The sequence below is a fragment of the Chiloscyllium punctatum genome, chromosome 12 (genome assembly GCF_047496795.1).
Source record: "Chiloscyllium punctatum isolate Juve2018m chromosome 12, sChiPun1.3, whole genome shotgun sequence".
Lineage (NCBI taxonomy): Eukaryota > Metazoa > Chordata > Chondrichthyes > Orectolobiformes > Hemiscylliidae > Chiloscyllium > Chiloscyllium punctatum.
The window spans coordinates 39,985-63,681 of record NC_092750.1 but is presented as its reverse complement, the minus strand read 5'-3'; the positions used below and the strand labels follow the sequence as shown (position 1 = coordinate 63,681).

At 43.8% G+C, this 23,697-nt stretch overlaps 1 protein-coding gene across 4 annotated transcripts in view; it reads right to left on the bottom strand.

Moving 5' to 3' along the window:
* Positions 1 to 23,697, bottom strand: part of stimate (STIM activating enhance) — a 116,228-nt gene that overhangs the window by 81,464 nt on the left and 11,067 nt on the right. For 2 of the 4 annotated variants that reach the window (XM_072581702.1, XM_072581700.1), the window contains exon 2: positions 14,537 to 14,642. The exons of the other annotated variants lie outside the window; for them this stretch is intronic. In XM_072581702.1, the coding sequence (XP_072437803.1) occupies positions 14,537 to 14,627 (91 nt within the window). In that variant the 5' untranslated portion in view covers positions 14,628 to 14,642. The remainder of the gene's footprint in view (positions 1 to 14,536; positions 14,643 to 23,697) is intronic. 4 annotated transcript variants of the gene reach the window in all.

Below are 23,697 nucleotides of genomic sequence, written 5' to 3'. Positions count from 1 at the left end.
ACAAAATCTGTTTTCTGAACTAGCCTTTTACCAAGGGTGCATTTACCGAATGCTGCTACATTAGAACAGTTAATTAGTAATGGTTACTGTTATGTATTATTCTGTTAAGTTTTCTAATAGAGTTATGCTACCCCAAGTTCTTCTTTCTCTTGCTGGATATTAACTGTAGTGTTTAAATAAATTGTGTTTTGCTTAACGTTGAAGAATTTGACGGGTCAAATTCTATCTGGAACACTGCACCTGGCATTTAAAATAAGAAAAAGATGGGTCTCGGCTACCTTCTTAATATATTTTGAGGGGTTTTGTCTGGTCCATGATAACATTTTAACCCATTGCTTAAGGAGAATTTGTCCACATCTACCTTAAAAATATTCAAGGACAATGCTTTTTGCCAGGAAGAAAGGTCCAAAGACTAATGATGCTCTGAGAAAAGAATTTTGCTTAATCTTTGCCATAGAGATCCATTAGTCCAACCAGTCCATGCCGAATACAATCCCAAACTAAATAAGTTCCACCTGCCTGCTCCTTGCACATATCCCTCTAAACCTTTCCTATTCATGTACCTATCCAAATGTTTTTGGAATTGTACCCACATTCACCACTTCCTCAGGAAGTTCATTCCACATGTGAACCACCCTGTGTAAAAAAAAAAAGTTTACCTCGTCTTTTTTAAATGTCTCCTTTCACCTTAAAAATGTCTCCCCCAGTCTTGAAATCTCCCATCTTAGGGTAAAGACAGCTACCTGTTGCAGACAGGGAGAACGTGCAAACTCCACAGTCAGTCGCCTGAGGCGGGAACTGAACCCGGATCTCAGGCGCTGTGAGGCAGCAGCGCTAACCACTGTGCCATCGTGCTGCCCACCATGCCACCGCGCCGCCCACAAGAGGAGCGATCTTTCCACATCTATCTTATCAAGACTACTCAGGATTTTAAATGTTTCAATCAAGTCAGCTCCTAGTCTTCCAAACTTCAAAGGATACAAGCCTAGCCAAGTCCAACATTTCTTTATAAGACAAGACGTTCATTTCAGTTATTAGACTCGTAAACATTCTTTGAACTGCACCCTTCTTTAAATAAGGTGACCACGATTTGAGCAGTACTTTAGATGTGGTTTCATCAGTGCCCTGTATAAATGACGTATAATCTCCCTACTCTTGTATTTAATTTCTCTCTATAAATTGTAACATTCTATTAGCTTTCTTAATTATTTACTGTTGGTACATGCTTACCGGTTACAATTCATGCATGAAAGAGCTCTGCAAGCTCTCAGCATTTAAATAATATTCCTTCCTGCTAAAAAGGCCAATTTCACGTTTTCCAACATATACTCCTTTGCCCACTCATCTATCTATATTCTTTTTGCTCCCTCCTTATGTGCTCTTCAAACTTGCTTCGCTACCTATCTGTGTTGTCAGAAAAATTGGCAATTATACCTTTGTTCACCTACGTCATTTATATAATCTGGAAATAGTTGAGGCCCCCAGCACCAATTCTTGTAATGCAAGCACTCATCATATTTTGCCAGCTTGAAGTAGACCCACTTACACCTAATTTCTGCTTCTTGTTAACCAGCTATGCTTCTACTCCTTACCCATATTTTATTTTCTGCTGTCACCTCTGATGTGAACCCTTTCAAATGTCTTCTGAAAATTTAAGTACTGGTTCTCCTTCATCCAAAGCACATGTTAACTAACAAAATAACTTTGAGATTGGAATTTGCTTACACAAGATCACGTCTGATTAGCTTTAACTTATCCAAGCGCCCTTCTATAACTCATGTAATAAAAGCTCCAACATTTCCCTATGAGAGACGTTAAGCTAACTGACTTAAAATGATTTATTGAAATGGTAAGCAATTGGAAGGTCAGGATCATTCCAACAGAGAGTGCAGGAATTCCGCAAAGCTGTCACTTTATCCGCATTTAAACAAGAGAATAGACTGGAAGAAAACAGCAAGCCAGGCAGCATCAGGAGGTGGAGAAGTCGAGGTTTCAGTGTAACCCTTCTTCAGGGCAGGGGGAGGGTGGGTGAGTGGAGGGGAAACTGCAGATGAAGAATTGAATTGGGCGAGGGCAGGGTGGTGAAGTGGGAATAGGCAAAGACAGGTAGACGGTACAACCTGGTTGGTCAATGGGAGGAATGAATCCAGTTGGTGGCAAGGAGGAGTGGAAGCGATGGGGAGGGGCTGGGAAGGGACGCTATTTGAAATTGGAGAACTCGACATTGAGTCGTCTGGGCTGTAGGCTGCCCAGGCGGAAGATGAGGTGTTCCTCCTCCAATTTGTGGTCCTTTGTGGCAACGGAGGAGACCAAGGATGGTCATTGTTGGAAATGATGTGGGAAGTGGAATCAAAATGGGCGGTGACTGGGAGGTCCGATTTACACCTGCAGACCCAGCGGAGACACTCAGGTGAACCATTCCCTAAGTTACATTCGGTCTCCCTGATTAGAGAAGACCACTTTGGATACACCTGATGCAGTAAACTGGGTTGGAAGAGAGGCAGGTGAACCTCTGTCTCACCTGGAAGGACTGTTTGGGGCCAGAGATTGGGGTGATGGGGGCAGTGTACCAGCAGATTTTGCATCTTTTCTGATTGCAGGGGAAGATACTTGGGGGGGAGGGGGTGCAAACCAATGAATGTCAAAGGGAATGGTCCTTGTGGAAGGCAGAGAGAGGTGGGGAGGGGAAGATGTTCTTGATGATGGGGTCTAATTAGAGTTGGTGAAAGCGTTTAAGGATTGTGTGTTGGTTGTGGAGACTGGTGGGGTGGTAGGTGAGGACAAGGGGGACTGTCTTTATTGCGTGGGGGGGGTGGTTTAGAGCAGTGGAACAGAATAATTTGGTGTGGCAGAGGACTGTCTGGATGTCAGAGGAAGAAAAAGCACATTGTTCAAAATAGGTGGATATCTGGATGCTCACGAGTGGAATGTCTCCTCGTCCGAGCAAATGTGGCAGAGTAATTGGTACAATGGAATGGAGTACTTGCAGAGCCCTGGGTGGGGCCCAGGTAGTTTTGGAAGTTTGTGGGTTTGTAGTAAACATCCTCCTGGAGACTGTCGCCGCAGATGGAAATGGGGAGATCAAGAAAGGGCACGGAGGTGTCCAAAATGGACCAAGTGAATTTGAGGGCAGGGTGAGTGTTGTGGGCAAGGTTGATAAACTGCTCCAGTTAAGCGAGAGAAAACAGGAAGAGGAGCAGGTTATTCAGCCTTCAAGCTGGTTGTACAATTCATTATGATCATGGCTGATCATCCAACTAGATAGCCTGTTTGTTTTTTTCTCCATAAGATTTGAGAATAGTTCACAGGTCGGCGCAACATCAAGGGCCGAAGGGCCTGCTGTATGCTGTATCGTTCTATGATCCCTTATCCACACGTGCTGTATCCAACTCCTTCTTGAAGTCATACAATGTTTTGGCCTCAACTGTTTTCCGTGGTAGCAAATTCCTCAGGCTCACCATCTCTGGGTGAAGAACTCAATCCTAAATAGTTTAACCCCATCCTTAGACCATGACCCCTAGTTCTGGACTTACCGGTTATCTACCTTGTCTACGCTTGTTACAATCTTGTCCCCCACACACTCCCTCCCCCTGCAACACAAACACACACCCCCAGCCTTATCTTAGAACATAACAGTGCAGTACAGGCCCTCGATGTTGCGCCGACCTGTCATACCAATCTGAAGCCCATCTAACCTACACTATTCCATGTACGTCCATAGGCTTGTCCAATGACGACTTAAATGTACTTAAAGTTGGCGAATCTACTACCGTTGCAGGCAAAGCATTCCATACCCTTCCTACTTTTTGTCAGTATTCAAATCGGCAACAATGTCCTGTTCCTGAGTGAAGACTGAGTCACAATTAGAATGGACGGCTTTGAGGTATGGAGGGAAGAGGTGTTGGAAATTCTGGAAAGGGTAAAAAAAGATAAGTCCCCTGGGCCTGATGGCATTTATCCTAGGATTCTCTGGGAAGCAAGGGAGGAGATTGCAGAGCCATTGGCCTGGATTTTTATGTCCTCATTGTCTACAGGAATAGTGCCAGAACACTGGAGGATAGCAAATGTGGTTCCCTTGTTCAAGAAGGGGAGTAGGGATAACCCCAGTAACTATAGGCTGGTGAGCCTCACTTCTGTTGTGGGCAAAGTCTTAGAGAGAATTGTAAGGGATAGGATTTATGAACATCTGGATAGGAATAATGTGATCAAGGATAGTCAACATGGTTTTGTGAAGGGCAGATCGTGCCTCACAAACCTTATTGAATTCTTTGAGAAGGTGACTAAGGAGGTGGACGAGGGTAAAGCGGTAGATGTGGTGTATATGGATTTTATTAAGGCGTTTGATAAGGTTCCCCATGGTAGGCTACTGCAAAAAATACGGAGGTATGGCATTGAGGGTGAGTTGGAGGTTTGGATTAGGAATTGGCTGGCTGGAAGACGTTGGAGGGTAGTAGTTGATGGTAAAGGTTCATCTTGGAGTGCAGTTACTAGCGGTGCTCCGCAAGGATCTGTTTTGGGACCACTGCTATTTGTCATTTTTATAAATGACCTGAAAGAGGGGCTAGAAGGTTGGGTGAGCAAGTTTGCGGATGATACGAAAGTCGGTGGAGTTGTTGACAGTGAGGAAGGATGTGGCAGGTTACAGCGGGATATAGATAAGCTGCAGAGCTAGGCAGAAAGGTGGCAAATGGAGTTCAATGTGGGTAATTGTGAGGTGATTCATTTTGGTACGAGTAACAAAAAGATGGAGTACTGGGCTAATGGTCGGATACTTGGTAGTGTGGATGAGCAGAGGGATCTTGGTGTCCATGTACAAAGATCTCTGAAAGTTGCCACCCAGGTAAATAGTGCGGTGAAGAAGGCATATGGCGTACTGGCTTTTATTGGTAGAGGAATTGAGTTCCGGAGTCCTGAGGTCATGTTGCATGCTCCAGTGCGGCCGCATCTGGAGTAGTGTGCGCAGTTTTGGTCACCATACTATAGGAAGGATGTGGAGGCACTGGAACAGGTGCAGAAGAGGTTTACCAGGATGTTGCATGGTATGGTAGAAAGATCGTATGAGGAAAGGCTGAGGCACCTGGGGGCTGTTTTCATTGGAGAAAAGAAGGTTTAGGGGTGACTTGATAGAGGTATACAAGATGATTAGGGGTTTAGATAGGGTTGACCACGAGATCCTTTTTCCACATATGGAGTCAGCTATTACGAGGGGGCATAGCTTTAAATTAAGGGGTGGTAGGTATAGGAGAGATGCTTGGGGTAGATTGTTTACTCAGCGAGTCGTGAGTTCATGGAATGCCCTGCCAGTAGCAGTGGTGGACTCTCCCTCTTTATGGGCATTTAAACGGGCATTGGATAGACATATGGAGGATAATGGGCTAGTGTAGGTTAGGTGGGCTTGGATCGGCGCAACATCAAGGGCCAAAGGGCCTGTACTGCGCTGTATTTTTCTATGCACTATGTACTCTCTGATCTTGTTTACTTTGCTGTTCGCAGAAAGGATCCAGTATCCTGCTTCACACCCATTTCATATCACTTTTCCTCTTCTACCATCATTAACAACCCCTTGTATTTGCTCTGGACCTCTCCATTATCTGGTCCCTTGATACTGCTCCACCTTTGTCCAAAGTGTAGAAAAATATTTTTCCAACATCTATCAGTTCTGAAGAAGTCGTACTGACTCAAAACACTGACTGTTGCTCTCCCCATTGAGGCTGCCAGACCTGCTGCCATTATCTAGCATTCTGTTTCTTTTCCAGATTTCCAGCATCTTTTATTCAAGGGTATAACTGCAATCATAGGTGACTTTAATTTACATAAGATTGAACAAACCAAACTACCTATAATACTACAAAGGAGGATTTCCTGATTTTTTTTTTAAGAAAAACACCAATAGTTGAGGAACCAACCAGAGAAGAAGCAACCATTTCAGAGTCTACAGCTTTCATATAGTCCACGTGCTTGTTCCCGAACACTGTCACAGGACCTGACCTTGTGTCGACTTTGCCTCTTAACTATGCAGAGCCATCCCGACGATTCCTACACCAAACTTCACCCCCTGAAGTAAACGGTCTCACTTGCTTAGCAGAGGCTTGTGTCAGATACTGGTGTTCCTGATGCCATTTCATCCTCTCCCCAGGTCAGGTAGATCTGGTATGGAGTCTTCTCCCAACAACAACTCTGGAGCTAAACCTTTGGGAGAATGAAGGTTGGTCCTATAATCAAGTAGGAACTGGGACAGTTTGGTATCTAGTGAAGCTGTAGGCTGTTTCTTTAAGCCTGCCTTCAAAGTTTGGACAGCTCTTTTTGCCAGACTATTTCATGGCGGATGGTATAGAGCTGTCCTTATATTATGAATACCATTCAATTTTAGGAAATACTCAAATTCCCTGCTGCTAAACGATGTCCCATTACCTGTGACCCAACACTTCTGGGAGTCCGCGTATTACAAAAGATGCGTGCAGCTTTTCGATTGTCGTTTCCATATTTGACAAATTAACTCTATGCAAGTCCAACCACTTCTGAGTGGTTGCCCACAATGACTAAGAACATTAAGCCCATGAAAGAACCTGGATAGTCAACATGTAATGGAATCCAGGATTTACCCTGCCATTTGCACCAAATGTTGAGGAGTTGCTAGTGGTAAGTTTTGACCTTGCTGGCACTCTGGGCATTGACCCACCAATGCGGCCACCAGCCATAACTTCTCACCAATATCTTCATATCAGAAATCCCTGGATGATCCTGGCAGAGTTCACGCAGTATCTGGCAGCGACCTTCGCTTGGGACAATGAGTTGCTCCACTTAATAATATGCCATCCTCTATTGTGATCGGGTCTCTCAGGTCGAAACGGCTCTTTGGTTTCCCCCATCACCACCAGCTGTTTCCGTTTTGCCAGGAGTAATCTTCCTGCATCCAAAGTCTGATCCAGTCAGCTGTAACTGGAAGTGTCCAGAAAATTTAAAACTATTACAGGCTCTTCCTATGGTAGTACCACATGTGGTGTATATGCCAGCAAGAGGCGCATTTGTTACTTGGCCTCTCGGACGGTGTTCCAATTTGTAATTGTACACACTCCGTATTACAGCCCAAAGCTGAATGTGGCCTGAAGCTACAGGCGGGACTATCTTGTCCTCTTTAAATAGACCTAGCGGAGGCTTGTGGTCCGTTATTGTTACAAACTTACGTTTGTAATAGTATCAGTGGAATTCCTGACTCAAATATAACCACCAAACCTTCCTTCTCTATCTAGGTATATTTACACTCTGCATTAACCAAAGTCCCGAATGCATACAATATTGGATGTTCCTCTCCATTGGGTCACCTATGAGCTAATACTACCCCGATACAATACAAGGAGACGTCGCACATCATTACCTGATCTCGTTTGGGATCATAGCACACCAACACCGGAGAGGATGACAGTGCTACTTTATTTCACAGAGTTATAGCTTGGCTATGCAACCATTTCCAAGACTTACCCTTTTTAAAAAGATTGTTGCAAGGTGCCAGGTTATGCATGAACTTTGCGTAATCATTCATCAACCTAAGGAAAGACCTAAGCTTTGGCAGAAATGTGGGAGCCAGGGCACCTTTGATCACCCTTACTTTAACTTCCGATGATTGCTACCGGTTTGTAGCGACCGGGTGTCTGGAACAGTTTCCTCTTCGACGGCATATGCTCACCAGGAGAAACGTCTAAGGACTATGTTCAAGTTCTCTAAGTGCTGCTTATTGGTCTACCCAGTTAATAGCTGGGAATTATCATCTAGATAAATAGTAACCTGGGGTAGACTTTGTAGAACGTTCTCCATCGTCTGCTGAAAAATAGCACAGGTTGACAATATCCCAAAGGCCAGTCTCGCATATTGGTAGAAACCCTTAGGGGTATTAATTGTAGCATACATCTGGGAATCCTCAGTTAATTGCAATTGCAAGTACGCATAGCTCATGTCCAGTTTCATGGAGGACAGATCCCTGCCAGCTTTGGGTTAGTAATTGCGCCGATGACATGAAGGTTGGTGAAGCTGTGGATAGTGTGAAGGGCTGCTGTAGGTTGCAACGGGACATTGACAGGATGCAGAGCTGGGCTGAGAAGTGGCAGGTGGAACTCAACTAAAATAGCGTGAAGTGATTCATTTTGGAAAGTTGCATTTGAATGTAGATGACAGGGTTAGAGGCAGGATTCTTGGCAGTATGGAGGAACAGAGGGATCTTGGGGTCCATATCCACAAGTCCCTCAAAGTTATGAGTTTTGAGAAGATTTGTAGCTCAGGTTGGAGGTTCTAGATGTAGGTTTGCTCACTGAGCTGGAAGGTTCGTCACCATACTCGGTAATATCTTCAGTGAGCCTCCGGACGAAGCACTGCTGGTGATTCCTGCTTTCTATTTATAGGTTTGCTTTGGGCTGGTGATGTCACTTCCTGTGATAATGTCATTCCCTATGGTGATGTATCCTGTTCTTTTTCTCAGGGGGTGGTAAACAGGGTCCAAGTCAACGTGTTTGCTGATAGAGCTCTAGGAATTCTCATGAATGTCTCTGTTTGGCTTGATTCCTGAAGGGCTCATGTCCGAAACGTCAATTCTCCTGTTCCTTGGATGCTGCCTGACCTACTGCGCTTTTCCAGCAACACATTTTCAGCTCTGTTTGGCTTGTCCGAGGATGGATGTGTTGTCCCAGTCGAAGTGGTGTCCTTTCTTATTTGTATATAAAGGATACTAGTGAGAGAGGGTCATGTCGTTTTGTGGCTAGTAGATGTTTCATGTATCCTGGTGGCTAGTTTTCTGCCTGTTTGTCCAATGTGGTGTTTGTTACAGTTTTTGCACGGTATTTTGTAAATTACATTACTTTTGCTTTTCTGTATAGTGAGACCCATAGTCTCACTACCTGGAACACCAACTTACAGATTGGCCAAGGAGCCACACCAAAGACTGAACCACTTAGAAGACTCACACCATTCCATCCACTCCAACCAAGAATTCCTGAAGACCAACAAAGACACGAAGATAAGAGGATGAAATAATTGTCTCCTTTGATGTAACAGCACTGTTCACATCAATCAACATTAACCTGGCCAAGGCAACACTGACTACATTATTAGAAGAACCAAAGACACATATACCAAACACCACCAACTTCATCAGCAAGGACAGTATTGTCAAGCTAGTGGGCCTATGCATTACCACTCACTTCACCTTCAGCAACAAAACTTCCAGACAAACCAACGGAACACCAACGGGATCTCCGATATCAGGGTTCTTAGCAGAGACAGTAATGCAAAGACTCTAAACAACAGCTCTGCCAACCATCCATCCCAAAAACTTTGGTCTGCTACGTGGATGACACTTTTGTCATCACTAAATGAAACTAATTAGAAGAAACCTTCAAGACCATCAATAATACCCTTACTGGCATAAAATTCACTAAAGAGAAGGAAAACAATAAACTGCCAATTCTAGATGTCACAGTAGAGTGAACAACCAATGGGGAACTTCAAACCAGCGTCTACAGGAAAACACATACGAACCAAATGTTGAACTACAGAAGCGATCATCCCATCATCCCAACATCCACAAATAAAGTTATATCAGAACATTATTTTGATGAGCCACCTCACACTGCAGCACAGAGGAACTACACAGAGCAGAGGAAAATCACCTATACAGTACATTCAAAAAGAATGTGTACCCAATGAACACAGTCCACCGATTTTAGATTAGATTAGATTACTTACAGTGTGGAAACAGGCCCTTCGGCCCAACAAGTCCACACCGACCTGCCGAAACGCAACCCACCCAGACCCATTCCCCTACATTTTACCCCCTTCACCTAACACTATGGGCAATTTACCATGGCCAATTCACCTCACCACACATCTTTGGACTGTGGGAGGAAGCCCACGCAGACACGGGGAGAATGTGCAAACTCAACACAGTCAGTCGCCTGAGGTGGGAATTGAACCCGGGTCTCTGGCGCTGAGAGGCAACAGTGCTAACCACTGTGCCGCACACTTCTCAGCAACAAACCCAAACAAGCAGACAAAACACATCCAGAAACGTTAGCCACTCTCCCCTAAATCAAAGGCATCTCAGAAATGACTGCCAGACTACTCAGGTCCCTTGACATCATGGTAGCCCACAAACCCACTAAAACAGCAGCTAATGAACTTGAGACACCCTATACAGACAATTAGCAAAACTAATGTCAAGAACTGTAACAAACACCACATTGGACAAATAGGCAGAAAACTAGCCACCAGGATACATGAACTTTAACTAGCCACAAAACGACATGACCCTCTCTCACTAGTATCCTTACATACAGATAAGGAAGGACACCACTTTGACTGGGACAACACATCCATGCTAAGACAAGCCAAACAGATGTGCGAGAATTTCTTAGAAGCATGACATTGCAACCGGAACTCTATCAACAGACACATTGACCCGGACCCTATTTACCACCTCATGAGAAAAAGAACGGAAAATGACAGCGCCAGCCCAAAGAAACCCAAACATATAAATAGAAAGCAGGAGCCATCAGCAATACTTTGGCCAGAGGCTCAATGAAGATGTACCGAGTATGGTGACGAAACATCTGAAAACAAACCTTCCAGATCCCTCAAAGTTACCACCCAGGTTGATAGAGTTGTTAAGGTGGCGTATGGTGTTTTGGCTTTCATTAGCAGGGGGATTAAAGGACGTAGCATCTTTCTAAAGCCCTGGCTAGACCACACTTGGAATATTGCGCTCCGTTCTGGTCACCTCAATATAGGAAGGATGTGAAAGCTTTAGAGGGTGCAGATGAGATTTACCAGAATTCTGCCTGGACTGGAGGGCACGTCTTATGAAGAAAGGTTGAGGGAGCTAGGGACTCTCATTGGAGTGAAGGAGGAGGAGATGTGACTTGATAGAGGTTTGTAATTTTTATTCTGTTTGTAATTTTTATTAATGACTTAGATGAGGGAGTCGAAGCATGGGTCAGTAAATTTGCAGATGATACGAAGATAGGTGGAGTTGTGGACAGTGAGGGGGGCTGTTGTCGGCTGCAGAGGGACTTAGATATGATGCAGAGCTGGGCTGAGGAGTGGCAGATGGAGTTCAACCCTGCCAAGTGTGAGGTTGTCCATTTTGGAAGAACAAATAAGAATGCGGAATACAGGGTTAATGGTAGGGTTCTTAGTCAGGTGGAAGAACAGAGGGATCTTGGGGTCTATGTACATAGATCTTTGAAGGTTGCCACTCAGGTGGATAGAGTTTGTAAGAAGGCCTAAGGAGTATTATCGTTCATTAGCAGAGGGATTGAATTCAAGAGTCGTGAAGTGATGTTGCAGCTGTACAGGACTTTGGTTAGGCCACACTTGGAGTACTGTGTGCAGTTCTGGTCGCCTCACTTTAGGAAAGATGTGGAAGCTTTGGAGAGGGTGCAGAGAAGATTTACCAGGATGTTGCCTGGAATGGAGAGTAGGTCGTACGAGGATAGGTTGAGAGTTCTCGGCCTTTTCTCGTTGGAACGGCGAAGGATGAGGGGTGACTTGATAGAGGTTTATAAGATGATCAGAGGAATAGATAGAGTAGACAGTCAGAAACTTTTTCCCCGGGTACAACAGAGTGTTACAAGGGGACATAAATTTAAGGTGAAGGGTGGAAGGTACAGGGGAGATCTCAGGGGTGGGTTCTTTACCCAGAGAGTGGTGGGGGCATGGAATGCGCTGCCCGTGGGAGTGGTAGAGTCAGAATCATTGGCGACCTTTAAGCGGCATTTGGATAGGTACATGGATGGGTGCTTAATCTAGGTTAGAAGTTCGGCACAACATCGTGGGCCGAAGGGCCTGTTCTGTGCTGTATTGTTCTATGTTCTAATCTTGTATGTCTCAATCAGATCCCCTCTCAGCCTTCTAAACTCAAGGGTATACAAGTCCAGTCGCTCCAATCTTTCAACGTGAGAGAGAGTCCCGCCATTCCAAGAATTGACCTCTTGAACCTACACTGCACTCCCTCAATAGCCAGAATGTCTTTCCTCAAATTTGGAGATCAGAACTGCACACAATATTCCAGGTGCGGTCTCACCAGGGCCCTGTACAGTTGCAGAAGAACCTTTTTGCTTCTATACTCAATTCCTCTTGTTATGAAGGCCAGCATGCTATTAGCTTTCTTCACTGCCTGCTGTACCTGCATGCTTGCTTTCATTGATTGATGTACAAGAGCACCTAGATCTCATTGTACTGCCCCTTTACCTAACTTGACTCCATTTGGGTAATAATCTGCCTTCCTGTTCTTGCCACCAAAGTGGATAACCACACATTTATCCACACTAAACTGCATCTGCCATGCATCTGTCCACTCACCTAGCCTGTCCAGGTCACCCTGTAATCTCCTAATATCCTTCTCACATTTCATCCTGCCACCCAGCTTTGTATTATCAGCAAGTTTGCTAATATTACTCTTAATATTATCATCTATATTAAGAATGTATATTGTAAAAAGCTGCAGTCCCAGCACTGATCCCTGCAGTACCCCACTGGTCACTGCCTGCCATTCCGAAAGGGAGCCGTTTATCACTACTCTTTGTTTCCTGTCAGCCAGGAGAAAGTGAGGACTGCAGATGCTGGAGATCAGAGCTGAAAATGTGTTGCTGGAAAAGCGCAGCAGGTCAGACAGCATCCAAGGAACAGGAGAATCGACGTTTCGGGCATCAGCCCTTCCTGTCAGCCAACCAATTTTCAATCCAAGTCAGTATTTTGCCCCCAATACCATGCGGCCTAATTTTGGTCACTAACCTCCTATGTGGGACTTTATCAAAAGGCTTTCTGAAAGTCCAGGTACACTACATCCATTGCATCTCCCTTGTCCATCTTCAGAGTTACATCCTCAAAAAATTCCATAAGATTAGTCAAGAATGATTTCCCCTTCATAAATCCATGCTGACTCTGACCTATCCTGTTACTGCTATCCAGATGTGTCGTAATTTCATCCTTTATAAAATTGACTCCAGAGTGCCCTTGCACTGTTAAGAGTGAAGGAGAAGGCTGGTAAGATTAGGGAACAATGGATGAATAAAGACATTGAGGTGCTGGTCAAGAATAAGAAGGAGGCATAATTTAGATATAGAAGTAAAAACTGCAGATGCTGGAGTTCAAAGTCGAGAATGTGGTGCTGGAAAACAGCAGCAGGTCAAGCAGCATCCAAGGAGTAGGAGCATCAACGTTTTGGGCAAGAGCTCTTTACCAGCAATGAGCATTTAGATATAGACAATTAGAATCAAGTGAATCTCTTGAAGGGTGTAAGGGGTGTAGAGACATTCTTCAGAGGGAAATCAGGAGTGTAGAAAGAGGATATGAGATTGCGTTGGCTGAGGTGGTTATGGATAATCTAAAGAGATTGTGCAAGTACATTAAGAGCAAAAGGACAACTAGGGAGAGAACAGGGCCCCTTAAAGATCAATGAGGTTGCCTATGTGCCAAACTTCAGGAGGTGCGAGAGATACTAAATTAATATTTCATACAAGTTTTTACTGTAGAGAAAGAAATGGAGACTAGGGAACACTGGGAAATAAGTAGCGATGTTATAAAATTTTAATGTTACAGAAGAGGAAATGCTGGAGGTCTTAGAAAATATAAAGTTGGATAAATCTCTGGGACCTGATCAAGTGTATCCCAGGATGTTGAGGGAAGTTAGAGAAGAAATTGCAGAGCCCCTAGCAGAGATATTTGTGTTATCTATAACCATGGGTGAGGTGCTGGAGGACTGGAGGGTGGCCAATGTTGTGTCTTTACTTAAGAAAAGGTTGTAAGGAGAAGCCTGAGAACTACAGACTTGAGGGTCAGACATCAGTGGTGACTAAGTTGTTGGAGGTGATTCTGAAATTTAGGTACGGATTAGGGATAGTCAGCATGATTGTGTGGCAAGGCAAGTTGTGACTCACAAACTTGATTTTTTTTTGAGGAAGTAACCAAAAAATAGATGAGGGCAGAGCGGTAGACGTTTTCACTTGGACTTTACTAAAGCCTTTGACAAGGTTCCACATGAACTGATTTAGTAAAGTTAGTAAAATGGGATTCAGGGTGAGCTTGCCAATTGGATATAAAATTGGCTTTACAGCAAGACAGACAGGAAGGTAGTGGGGGTTGTTTTTGGAACTAGAGTCCTGTGACGAACGGTGTTCCGCAGGGATTCGCAATGTGCTCACTGTTGTTTATCATTTATAGAAATGATTTTGGCGAGAATTTAGGATGCATTGTTAGCAAGTTTGCAGATGACACCAAAATTAGTGGTATAGTTGACAGTGAAGAAGGTTAAACCAGATTACAAACAGACCTTGATCAATTGGGTCAATGGGCTAAGGAGTGAGTGGTAGATGGAGTTTATTTTGGCTAAATGCGAAGCATTGCATTTTGGTAAAACAAACAAGGGCAGGACTTACACAATTAATGTTAGGGCAGTGTTGTAGAACAGATACCTAGGGGTTCAAGTATATAATTCTTTGAAATTTGCATCACATGTAGACAGGGTGATTATGAAGGTGTTTAGCACACTTGCCTTCGGTGCTCAGACCTAATGAGCATAGGAGTTGAAATATCATGTTGAGGTTGTACAGGACATTGGCAAGGCCTTTTCTGGAGTGCTGCATCCAGTTCTGGTGTCCCTGCCATAAGAAGGATATTATTAAATCGGAGACGGTTCAGAAAAGATATACCAGGATGTTACTGGCAATGGAAGGCTAGAGTTATAAAGATAGGCTGGGAATGTTTCCACTGGAGCAGAGGAGATTATGGGGTTGACCTTATAAAATCATGAGGGGCATAGATATGAATAGCAAGGGCCTTTTCCCTAGGGTGGGAGAATTGGGGGCATATCTTTAAGGTGAGAGGAGGAAGATTAAAAAAAAGTGAGGAAGTGTCTTTTATACAGAGTGGTTCATATGTGGAATGAACTGCCAGAGGATGTGGTGGATGGAGGTACAGTTACAACATTTAAAGAACTTTGAATAAGTACGTGAATAGGAAAGGTTTGGAGGGGTATGGGCCAATTGCAGGCAGGTGGGACTAGTTTAGTTTGGGAACATGGTCGGCGTGGATTAATTGGACTGAAGGGTCTGTTTCCTTGCTAGAACATAGAACATAGAACATAGAAGAATACAGCGCAGTACAGGCCCTTCGGCCCTCGATGTTGCGCCGATCAAAGCCCACCTAACCTACACTAACCCACTATCCTCCATATACCTATCCAATGCCCGCTTAAATACCCATAAAGAGGGAGAGTCCACCACTGCTACTGGCAGGGCACTCCATGAACTTACGACTCGCTGAGTGAAGAACCTACCCCTAACATCAGTCCTATATCTACCCCCCCTTAATTTAAAGCTATGCCCCCTTGTAATAGCTGACTCCATACGTGGAAAAAGGTTCTCACTGTTAACCCTATCTAACCCCCTAATCATCTTGTACCCCTCTATCAAGTCACCCCGAAACCTTCTTTTCTCCAATGAAAACAACCCCAAGTGCCTCAGCCTTTCCTCATAGGATCTTCCTACCATACCAGGCAACATCCTGGTAAACTTCCTCTGCACCCGTTCCAGTGCCTCCACATCCTTCCTATAGTATGGCGACCAAAACTGCATACAATATTCCAGATGCGGCCGCACCAGAGACTTATACAACTGCAGCATGACCTCAGGACTCCGGAACTCAATTCCTCTACCAATAAAAGCCAGTACGCCATATGCCTTCTTCACTGCACTATTTACCTGGGTGGCACCTTTCAGAAATCTGTGTACATGGACACCAAGATCCCTCTGCTCTTCCACACTACCAAGTAGTCTACCATTAGCCCAGTACCCCATCTTTTTGTTACTCTTACCAAAGTGAATCACCTCACACTTAGCTACATTGAACTCCATTTGCCACCTTTCTGCCCAGCTCTGCAGCTTCTCTATATCCCGCTGTAACCTGCCACATCCTGCCTCACTGTCTACAACTCCTCCGACTTTCGTATCATCCGCAAACTTGCTCACCCAACCTTCTAACCCTTCCTCCAGGTCATTTATAAAAATGACAAACAGCAATGGTCCCAAAACAGATCCTTGCGGAACACCGCTAGTGACGGCACTCCAAGATGAACCTTTGCCATCAACTACTACCCTCTGTCTTCTTCCAGCCAGCCAATTCCTAATCCAAACCTCCAACTCACCCTCAATGCCATATCTCTATTTTCTGCCGTAGCCTACCATGGGGGACCTTATCAAACGCCTTACTAAAATCCATATATACCACATCTACCGCTTTCCCCTCATCTACCTCCTTAGTCACCTTCTCAAAGAATTCAATAAGGTTTGTGAGGCACGACCTGCCCTTCACAAAACCATGCTGACTATCCTTGATCACATTATTCTTATCCAGATGTGCATAAATCCTATCCCTTACAATTCTCTCTCAGACTTTGCCCACAACAGAAGTGAGACTCACTGGCCTATAGTTACTAGGATTATCCCTACTCCCCTTCTTGAACAAGGGAACCACGTTTGCTAGCCTCCAGTCCTCCGGCACTACTCCTGTAGACAAAGAGGACACAAAAATCAAGGCCAATGGCTCTGCAATCTCCTCCCTTGCTTCCCAGAGAATCCTAGGATAAATGCCATCAGGCCCAGGGGACTTATCTATTTTCACCCTTGCCAGAATTTCCAACACCTCTTCTCTACATATCTCAAAGCCATCCATTCTACTTATTCGTGCCTCAGTATTCATATCGACAACAATGTCCTGTTCCTGAGTGAATACTGACGGAAAGTATTCATTCAGTGCCTCCCCAATCTCTTCAGCCTCCACACGCAACTTCCCATTACTATCCTTGATTGGACCTATTCCTTCCCTAGACATTCTTTTATTCCTGACATACCTATGGAAAGCCTTAGGGTTTTCCCTAATCCTACCAACTAAGGACCTTTCATGTCCCCTCCTTGCTGCTCTTAGCTCTCTCTTCAGGTCCTTCCGGGCTACCTTATAACTCTCAATCGCCCCTATTGAACCTTCACGCCTCATCTTTACAAAGGCCGCCCTCTTCCATTTAACAAGGGATTCCAATTTCTTATTAAACCACGGCTCCCTCACACGACCCTTTCCTCCCTGCCTGATAGGTACGTACTTATCAAGGACACTCAATAGTTGCTCCTTGAACAAGTTCCACATATCAATTACGCTCTTTCCTTGGAATCTACTTTTCCAATCCACACATCCTAAGTCATGCCTCACCGCATCATAATTTCCCTGCCCCCAGCTATAACTCTTGCCCTGTAGTACACACTTATCCCTCTCCATCACTAGAGTAAAAATCACCGAATTGTGGTCACTGTCCCCAAAGTGCTCACCTACCTCTAGTTCTAATACCTGGCCTGGTTCGTTACCCAGAACCAAATCCAGTATGGCCTCACCTCTTGTTGGCTTATCTACATATTGTGTCAGGAAACTCTCCTGCACACATTGGACAAACACTGACCCATCTAACGAACTTGAGCTATAGCTTTCCCAATCAATATCAGGAAAGTTAAAGTCCCCCATAACAACTACCCTATTACTGTCACTCTTCTCCTGAATCATCTTCGCAATCCTTTCTTCAACGATTCTAGGACTATTAGGAGGCCTGTAAAAGACTCCTAACAGGGTGACCTCACCTCTCCTATTCCTAACCTCAACCCAAACTACCTCAGATGGCAAATCTTCGTCCATCTTCCTTTCCACTGCTGTATTACTATCTTTGACAAGCAAAGCCACACCCCCCCCCCCCCCTCTTTTACCCCCACCTCTGACCCTACTAAAACATTTAAACCCTGGAACCTGCAACAGCCAATCCTGTCCCTGATCTAGCCATGTCTCCGTAATAGCCACAACATCGAAGTCCCAGGTACCAACCCACGCTGTGAGTTCACCTACCTTATTTCGTATACTTCTGGCATTAAAGTATACACACTTCAAGCCACTCTTCTGTTTACAGGCCCCCTCCTTTAAGATTGATGCCATATTCCTAACCTCCCTACACTCCAGGTCCTGCACCCTAAAACTACAGTCTGGGTTCCCATGCCCCTGCAGAGTTAGTTTGTATGACTATTTTCCATTCATCAGGACAGGGATAAAATCATAAGGTCTAGCAGCAGAATTAGGGCATTCAACCCATCAAGTTTGCTCCACTAATCAAGGAGATCATGGCTGATTTGGTAATCTGCAGCTCTCCTGCCTTTTCCATACAGCTCTTGATTTCTTTATTTTAAAAAGTTGCAACTATTCAAGGCTCAGATTCATTCAGAAGTCTATCACAGAGAAAAACAACTTTAGAAAGGAAAAGGCAGCAGTTCATATAAATTGTTATTCCCTTTATAAATTTAGTTTTCTTGCACGCCAGTCCTGATGAGGCTATTTTTCCTGGAGCTACGGAGGCTGAGGGGTAACCTTATAGTTATTTATAAAACCATGAGGGGCATGGATAGGATAAATAGACAAAGTCTTTTCCCTTGGGTAGGGGAGTCCAGAACTAGAGGGCATAGGTTTAGAGTGTGAGAGGGGAAAGATATAAAAGGGACCAGAGGATCAACTTTTTCACGCAGACGGCAGTGCATGTATGGAATGGGCTGCCAGAGGAAGTGGTTGAGGCTGGTACAATTACATTTAAAAAGGCATCTAAATGGGTATATGAATAGGAAGGGTTGAGGGATATGGACCAGGTGTCAGCAAGTGGGACTAGATTAGGTTGGGCTATCTGATCAGCATGGATGACTTGGACCGAAGGGTCTGTTTCCGTGCTGTACATCTCTATGACTCTATGGCGTAGGCACATGGATGATAGTAAAATGAAGGCTAGTTTGAAGTTAAGAGTAGGATAAAAGGTCGGCACAACATCGAGGGCTGAAGAGCCTGATCTACATTCGCATATAAATCCTCTATGCAAGGGATTTGGTATTTATGGCAGTTTACCTATCGTTTAAGATCATCACAAAAGTAAACCAATCCATTCAACTTCACAATCAGCATGACTGGTGCTGCTCACCCCATAAACTGGACTTTCACTTTCCAGCCTTCTGAATTCTGCCTCTACTGTTGCCTCTAAGGCAAATGGCACTGGATAGGCCTTGCAGAATTGTGGAATTGCTTCCCAGTCAACATGAGAGGTGACCTTATCCCCTTTGATAGTACCTCGAACCTCTTGTAAAATGTCTAGGAGTTTAATTTAAGACTTCACTCAGGCAGACATTTTCTAACTGAAAAATGTTAAGCCAATCCAGGTGAATCTTTCTTAACTAATTTTGCCCTGTCAAGCTTGCGCCTTAGCCTTTTACTATGATCAATGGTAACTGAACCACCTGCTTTTCATAACAGACGAGAACCAAAGTTGCACCGTTAATCTGTAAAGGCTCCCCCGTACAGGTTCTCAGTCTAGCACAAATTTAAGGGCCAGATACACAATTTTGTTAAAGACTAGGTTTATGATCACTGAAACAGCCATCTGGTATCGAACTCCATTAGAACCGGGTGATCATTTAACCAGATGTTCATTTTCATTGGTTCTGATTTCGACGTTGCTCAGCAATTTAACAATTCCAAACCACATGGAGGTGGACTTGCCAGGGTGTGCACTCTCCTGGATACCAACCTATGAGTTCTCTTACTCCATTTAGGTCTAGTGGGACTCTCTTGCTATTTCAAATCCACATACCGACAGCAACTACAATAGCTTGCCAGCCCAGATCCTGAAGAAAATTTTAACCATTTGGCTTTGTTATGGAATTTAGCTGTGGCTGACCTAGAGTCACCCTGTCCAGAATATGTCTGGAATGAGGCTATGCAATTGCCTCCACTCAGTTGGTGTCCCCCAAGCTCAGTAAGTCTCATGAGCGTGTCCACTCTGAATACCCTGCAACCCATGCTCTACTTGCTACATTTTCTAGTGATAAAGCCAGTTGGACTTCAGCTAGTAAGCATTTTTGCACAGTTAAAAACATTAATCCCAGTCTTGTCACCACTGAAATAATTCAGCAGAGGCCGGTACCCCATTACCAAGAAACCCTTTATTTACAAGTGGAGAGTCCTTGACACTGATCCACCTCCCTAAGAGCCAGCTCTCAGAGTGCACAACACACACGACATTCTTGTTCTTATCTGTCAGCCAAGGCTGCCTGACTAGACCAGATTAACAGACCCAATCAGGGAACTCACTCTGGCTGACTTTGTTACAATCACTACAGGGTCCTGAATCTAAATAAAGAGAACCAGGAATGTCTGAGGCGTGAAGAGGCAAGGATGGATTAAGCAACCTTAGTACCAAGCAACAGGTCAACCAAGCAACAGAGCAAGAGCTGTTGACGATCGATAGACAATGAATAATGTTTAAAGAATGTGCACATAAATTACAATAATTATTCATTCCATCTGTCACAAAAATTAAAGAGGAAAAGTGGCTCAATCATGGCTTACAAATGCAATTAGTGATAGTTTTAGATACAAAAGGGCAGACATATAAAATTGCTAGAAAAGGTAGCAAGCTAATGATTGGAAGCATTTGAAAATTCAAAGAAAGGAGGACAAAGTGATCAAGGAGGGAAAATAGCATAGTAGAATAAAATTACAGGGAACATAGAAATTGACTAAAAATTCTACAGATGTGAGAGAAACTGTTACTGAAGACAAATGTAGATCCTTTACAATGAGAAGCTGGGGAAATTGTAACAGGGAATCAAGAAATTATAGATGACATATTTTCCAGAAATGTTAGAGAACCAATGGTCTACTGAGATGGCAGATTTGAAGGAAATCAGTATTAGTAACAAAATAGTACTAAAGAAATGAATAGGGTTAAAGGCTGACAAGATTTGCTTCCAGTCTACTTTAGCCAACTCCTCATTCATCCTATTGTAGCTTCCTTTGTATGAGCACAGGACCCTGGTACTAGATTCTTTTCTCGCTTTCCATCTGTAATTCTAAATTCAACCATATTGTGATCGCTCTGTGGTCGAATTTAGAATGCAAGAAAATAAAATCCAATACAAGGGACCTGTGCTTAAACAAAGGAGACTACAATAAGATGAGTGAGGAGTTGACTAAAGCACACTGGAAGCAAAGACTTTATGGTGGGACAGTTGACAAACAATGGAGGCCTTTCAAATTTTTCAATTTTTCCAAAGTGCTCAGGAAAAGGTATATACTAGTGAAAAGGAAAGATTGTAGGAAAAGGAGTAATCCGCCACGGGTGTCTAAGTAAATAAGAGAGGCTATCAAATTGAGAGAGAAGACATAACAAAGTGGCCAAGATCAGCGAGAAACTAGAAGATTGAGAAAGCTTTAAAGATCAACAGAAAGCCACGAGAAAAGCTATAAAGATAGATTATGAGAATAAACTAACTCAGAATATAAAGACGGACAACAAAAGTTCCTATAAATATGTAAAACGAAAAAGAGTGGCTAAAGTAAACATTGTTCCTTTGGAGGAGCAGAAGGGGGATTTAGTAATGGGATAGGAGGAAATGGCCAAGGCATTGAACAGGTATTTTGTGTCGATCTTCAGTGGGGGACACGAATAACATGCCAGTAATTCACAGAGACAAAGGTAGGTGAGGAACTGGAAACAAATCATTATCACAAAAGAGGTAATGTTAGGCAAGCTAATGGAGCTAAGAGTAGACAAGTCTTCTTGCTCTTACGTAATGCATCCCAGGGTACTAAAAGGGGATAGTGGAATAAATAGCAAACGTACTTGCGGTAATTTCCCAAACTTCACTGGACTCTGGGGCAGTTTCAGCAGATTAGAAAACAACAAATATTGTTTAGAAAAAGAGGTAAACAAAAGATGGCAAATTATAGACTGGTTCACTTAACTTCTGTAGTGGGGAAAATGCTTGAAGCTATTATCAAGGAAGTAGTAGCAAGGCATCTACATAGAAATTGTCCCTTTGGGCAGACATAGCATGGGTTCATGAAGGGCAAGTCATACTTAACTAATCTACTGGAACTCTAAGAAGATATTACGAGCACAATGGACAGCAGAGACTCAGTAGATGTGGTGTATCTAGACTTCTAAAAGGTATTAGAAAGGTATTTTGTGCAGCAACGCTGCACAAAAGGCTGCTGCAGAAGGTTAAGATGCAAGGTGTTACGGGTAATGTATTATCGTGGATAGAGGATTGGTGAACTAATAGCAAGCAAAGAATAGGGATAAAGGAGTGCTTTTCTGGTTGACGGTCAGTGACTAGTGGTGTGCCTCAGGAATCAATGCTGGGACCATAATTATTCACAATTACATAGATGATTTGGAGTTGGGGACCATATGGAGTGTGTCAAAGTTGTTGGATGACACTTATGAGTGGCAGAGCAAAATGTGCAAAGGACTGTAACTTTGCAAAGGGACAGAGATAGTTTAAGTGAGTCGGCAAAGGTCTGGAAGATGGAGTACAATGTCAATAAATATGAAGTCATCCATTTTGGTGGGAATAACAGTAAAAAAGACTATTATTTGAATGGTAAAAAATTGCAGCATGCTGCTGTGCAGAGGGGACCTGGGTGTCCTTGTGCATGAATCACAGAAGGTTGGTCTGAAGTGCAATAGGTAATTAAGAAAGCAAATGGAATTTTGTCCTTCATTGAGTTTTTTCAGAAGGTGCCCAAGCATGTGGATGAGAGTACGGCAGTTGACGTGGCATACATGGACTTCAGTAAAGCCTTTGATAAGATTCCACATGGTAGTCACACCAGGTTATAGTCCAACAGGCTCATTTGAAAGTACAAGCTTTTGGAGTGCTGTCCTTCATCAGGTAGCTCCGAAAGTTTCAAATAAACCAGCTGCACTATGGCCTGCTGTTGTGTGATTTTTAACTATTGGGATAGAACTTCGTCTTTCACTGCGAAAAAGTTAACATGGCAACAGTGCCACACAACAGTGGAAGGTATGCTCAATACGAACGCGGGACTTTGTCTCCACAAAGGTAGTGCTGCTGTCCAGGCACTCTTGGTGATTGTTATTGAAATCCTCCACTCAGTGACCTACCCACTCACTGCTTCCTCCAAATGTTGCTCAACATAGTCAAGAGAAGGCGGTACATGATAACCTGTAGGAAGTTTCCTTGCCCACGTTCAGCCTGCTGCAGACTTCACCACGTCCACAATCAATGTTGGGAATTTCTGAGGCAACTCTCGCTCGACTGCATACTTCTGCTGGATATGCCTTACCGATGGGATAAAAGTGCTCATACATGAATCACAAAGTTAATTTGCAGCTGCAACAGGTAATCAGAAAGGCAAACAGAATACTGGTTTTCATTGCTAGAGAGACTGAATTTAAGAGCAGGGAGGTTCTGCTGCAATTGAACAAGGTGTTGGTGAGGCCGTAACTGGAGTATTGTTCACAGTTCTGGTCTCCTTACTTGGAGGAGGATATATGGCTTTGGAGGTAGTGCAGAGGAGGGTCACCAGGTTGATTCAGAGATGAGGGGGTTACCCTATGAGGAAAGGTTGAACAGCCAGGGACTGTATTCACTAGAATTTAGAAGAATGAGAGGAGATCTTATCGAAATATATAAAATTATGAAAGGAATAGATAAGATAGTGTCCGGCAAATAAGTCGTTTCCACGGTTGGGTGAGACGAGGTCTAGAGGACGTGGCCTCAAGATTAGGGGAGTAGATTTAGGAAAGAGATGAGGAGGAATTGCTTTTCCCAGAAAGTACTG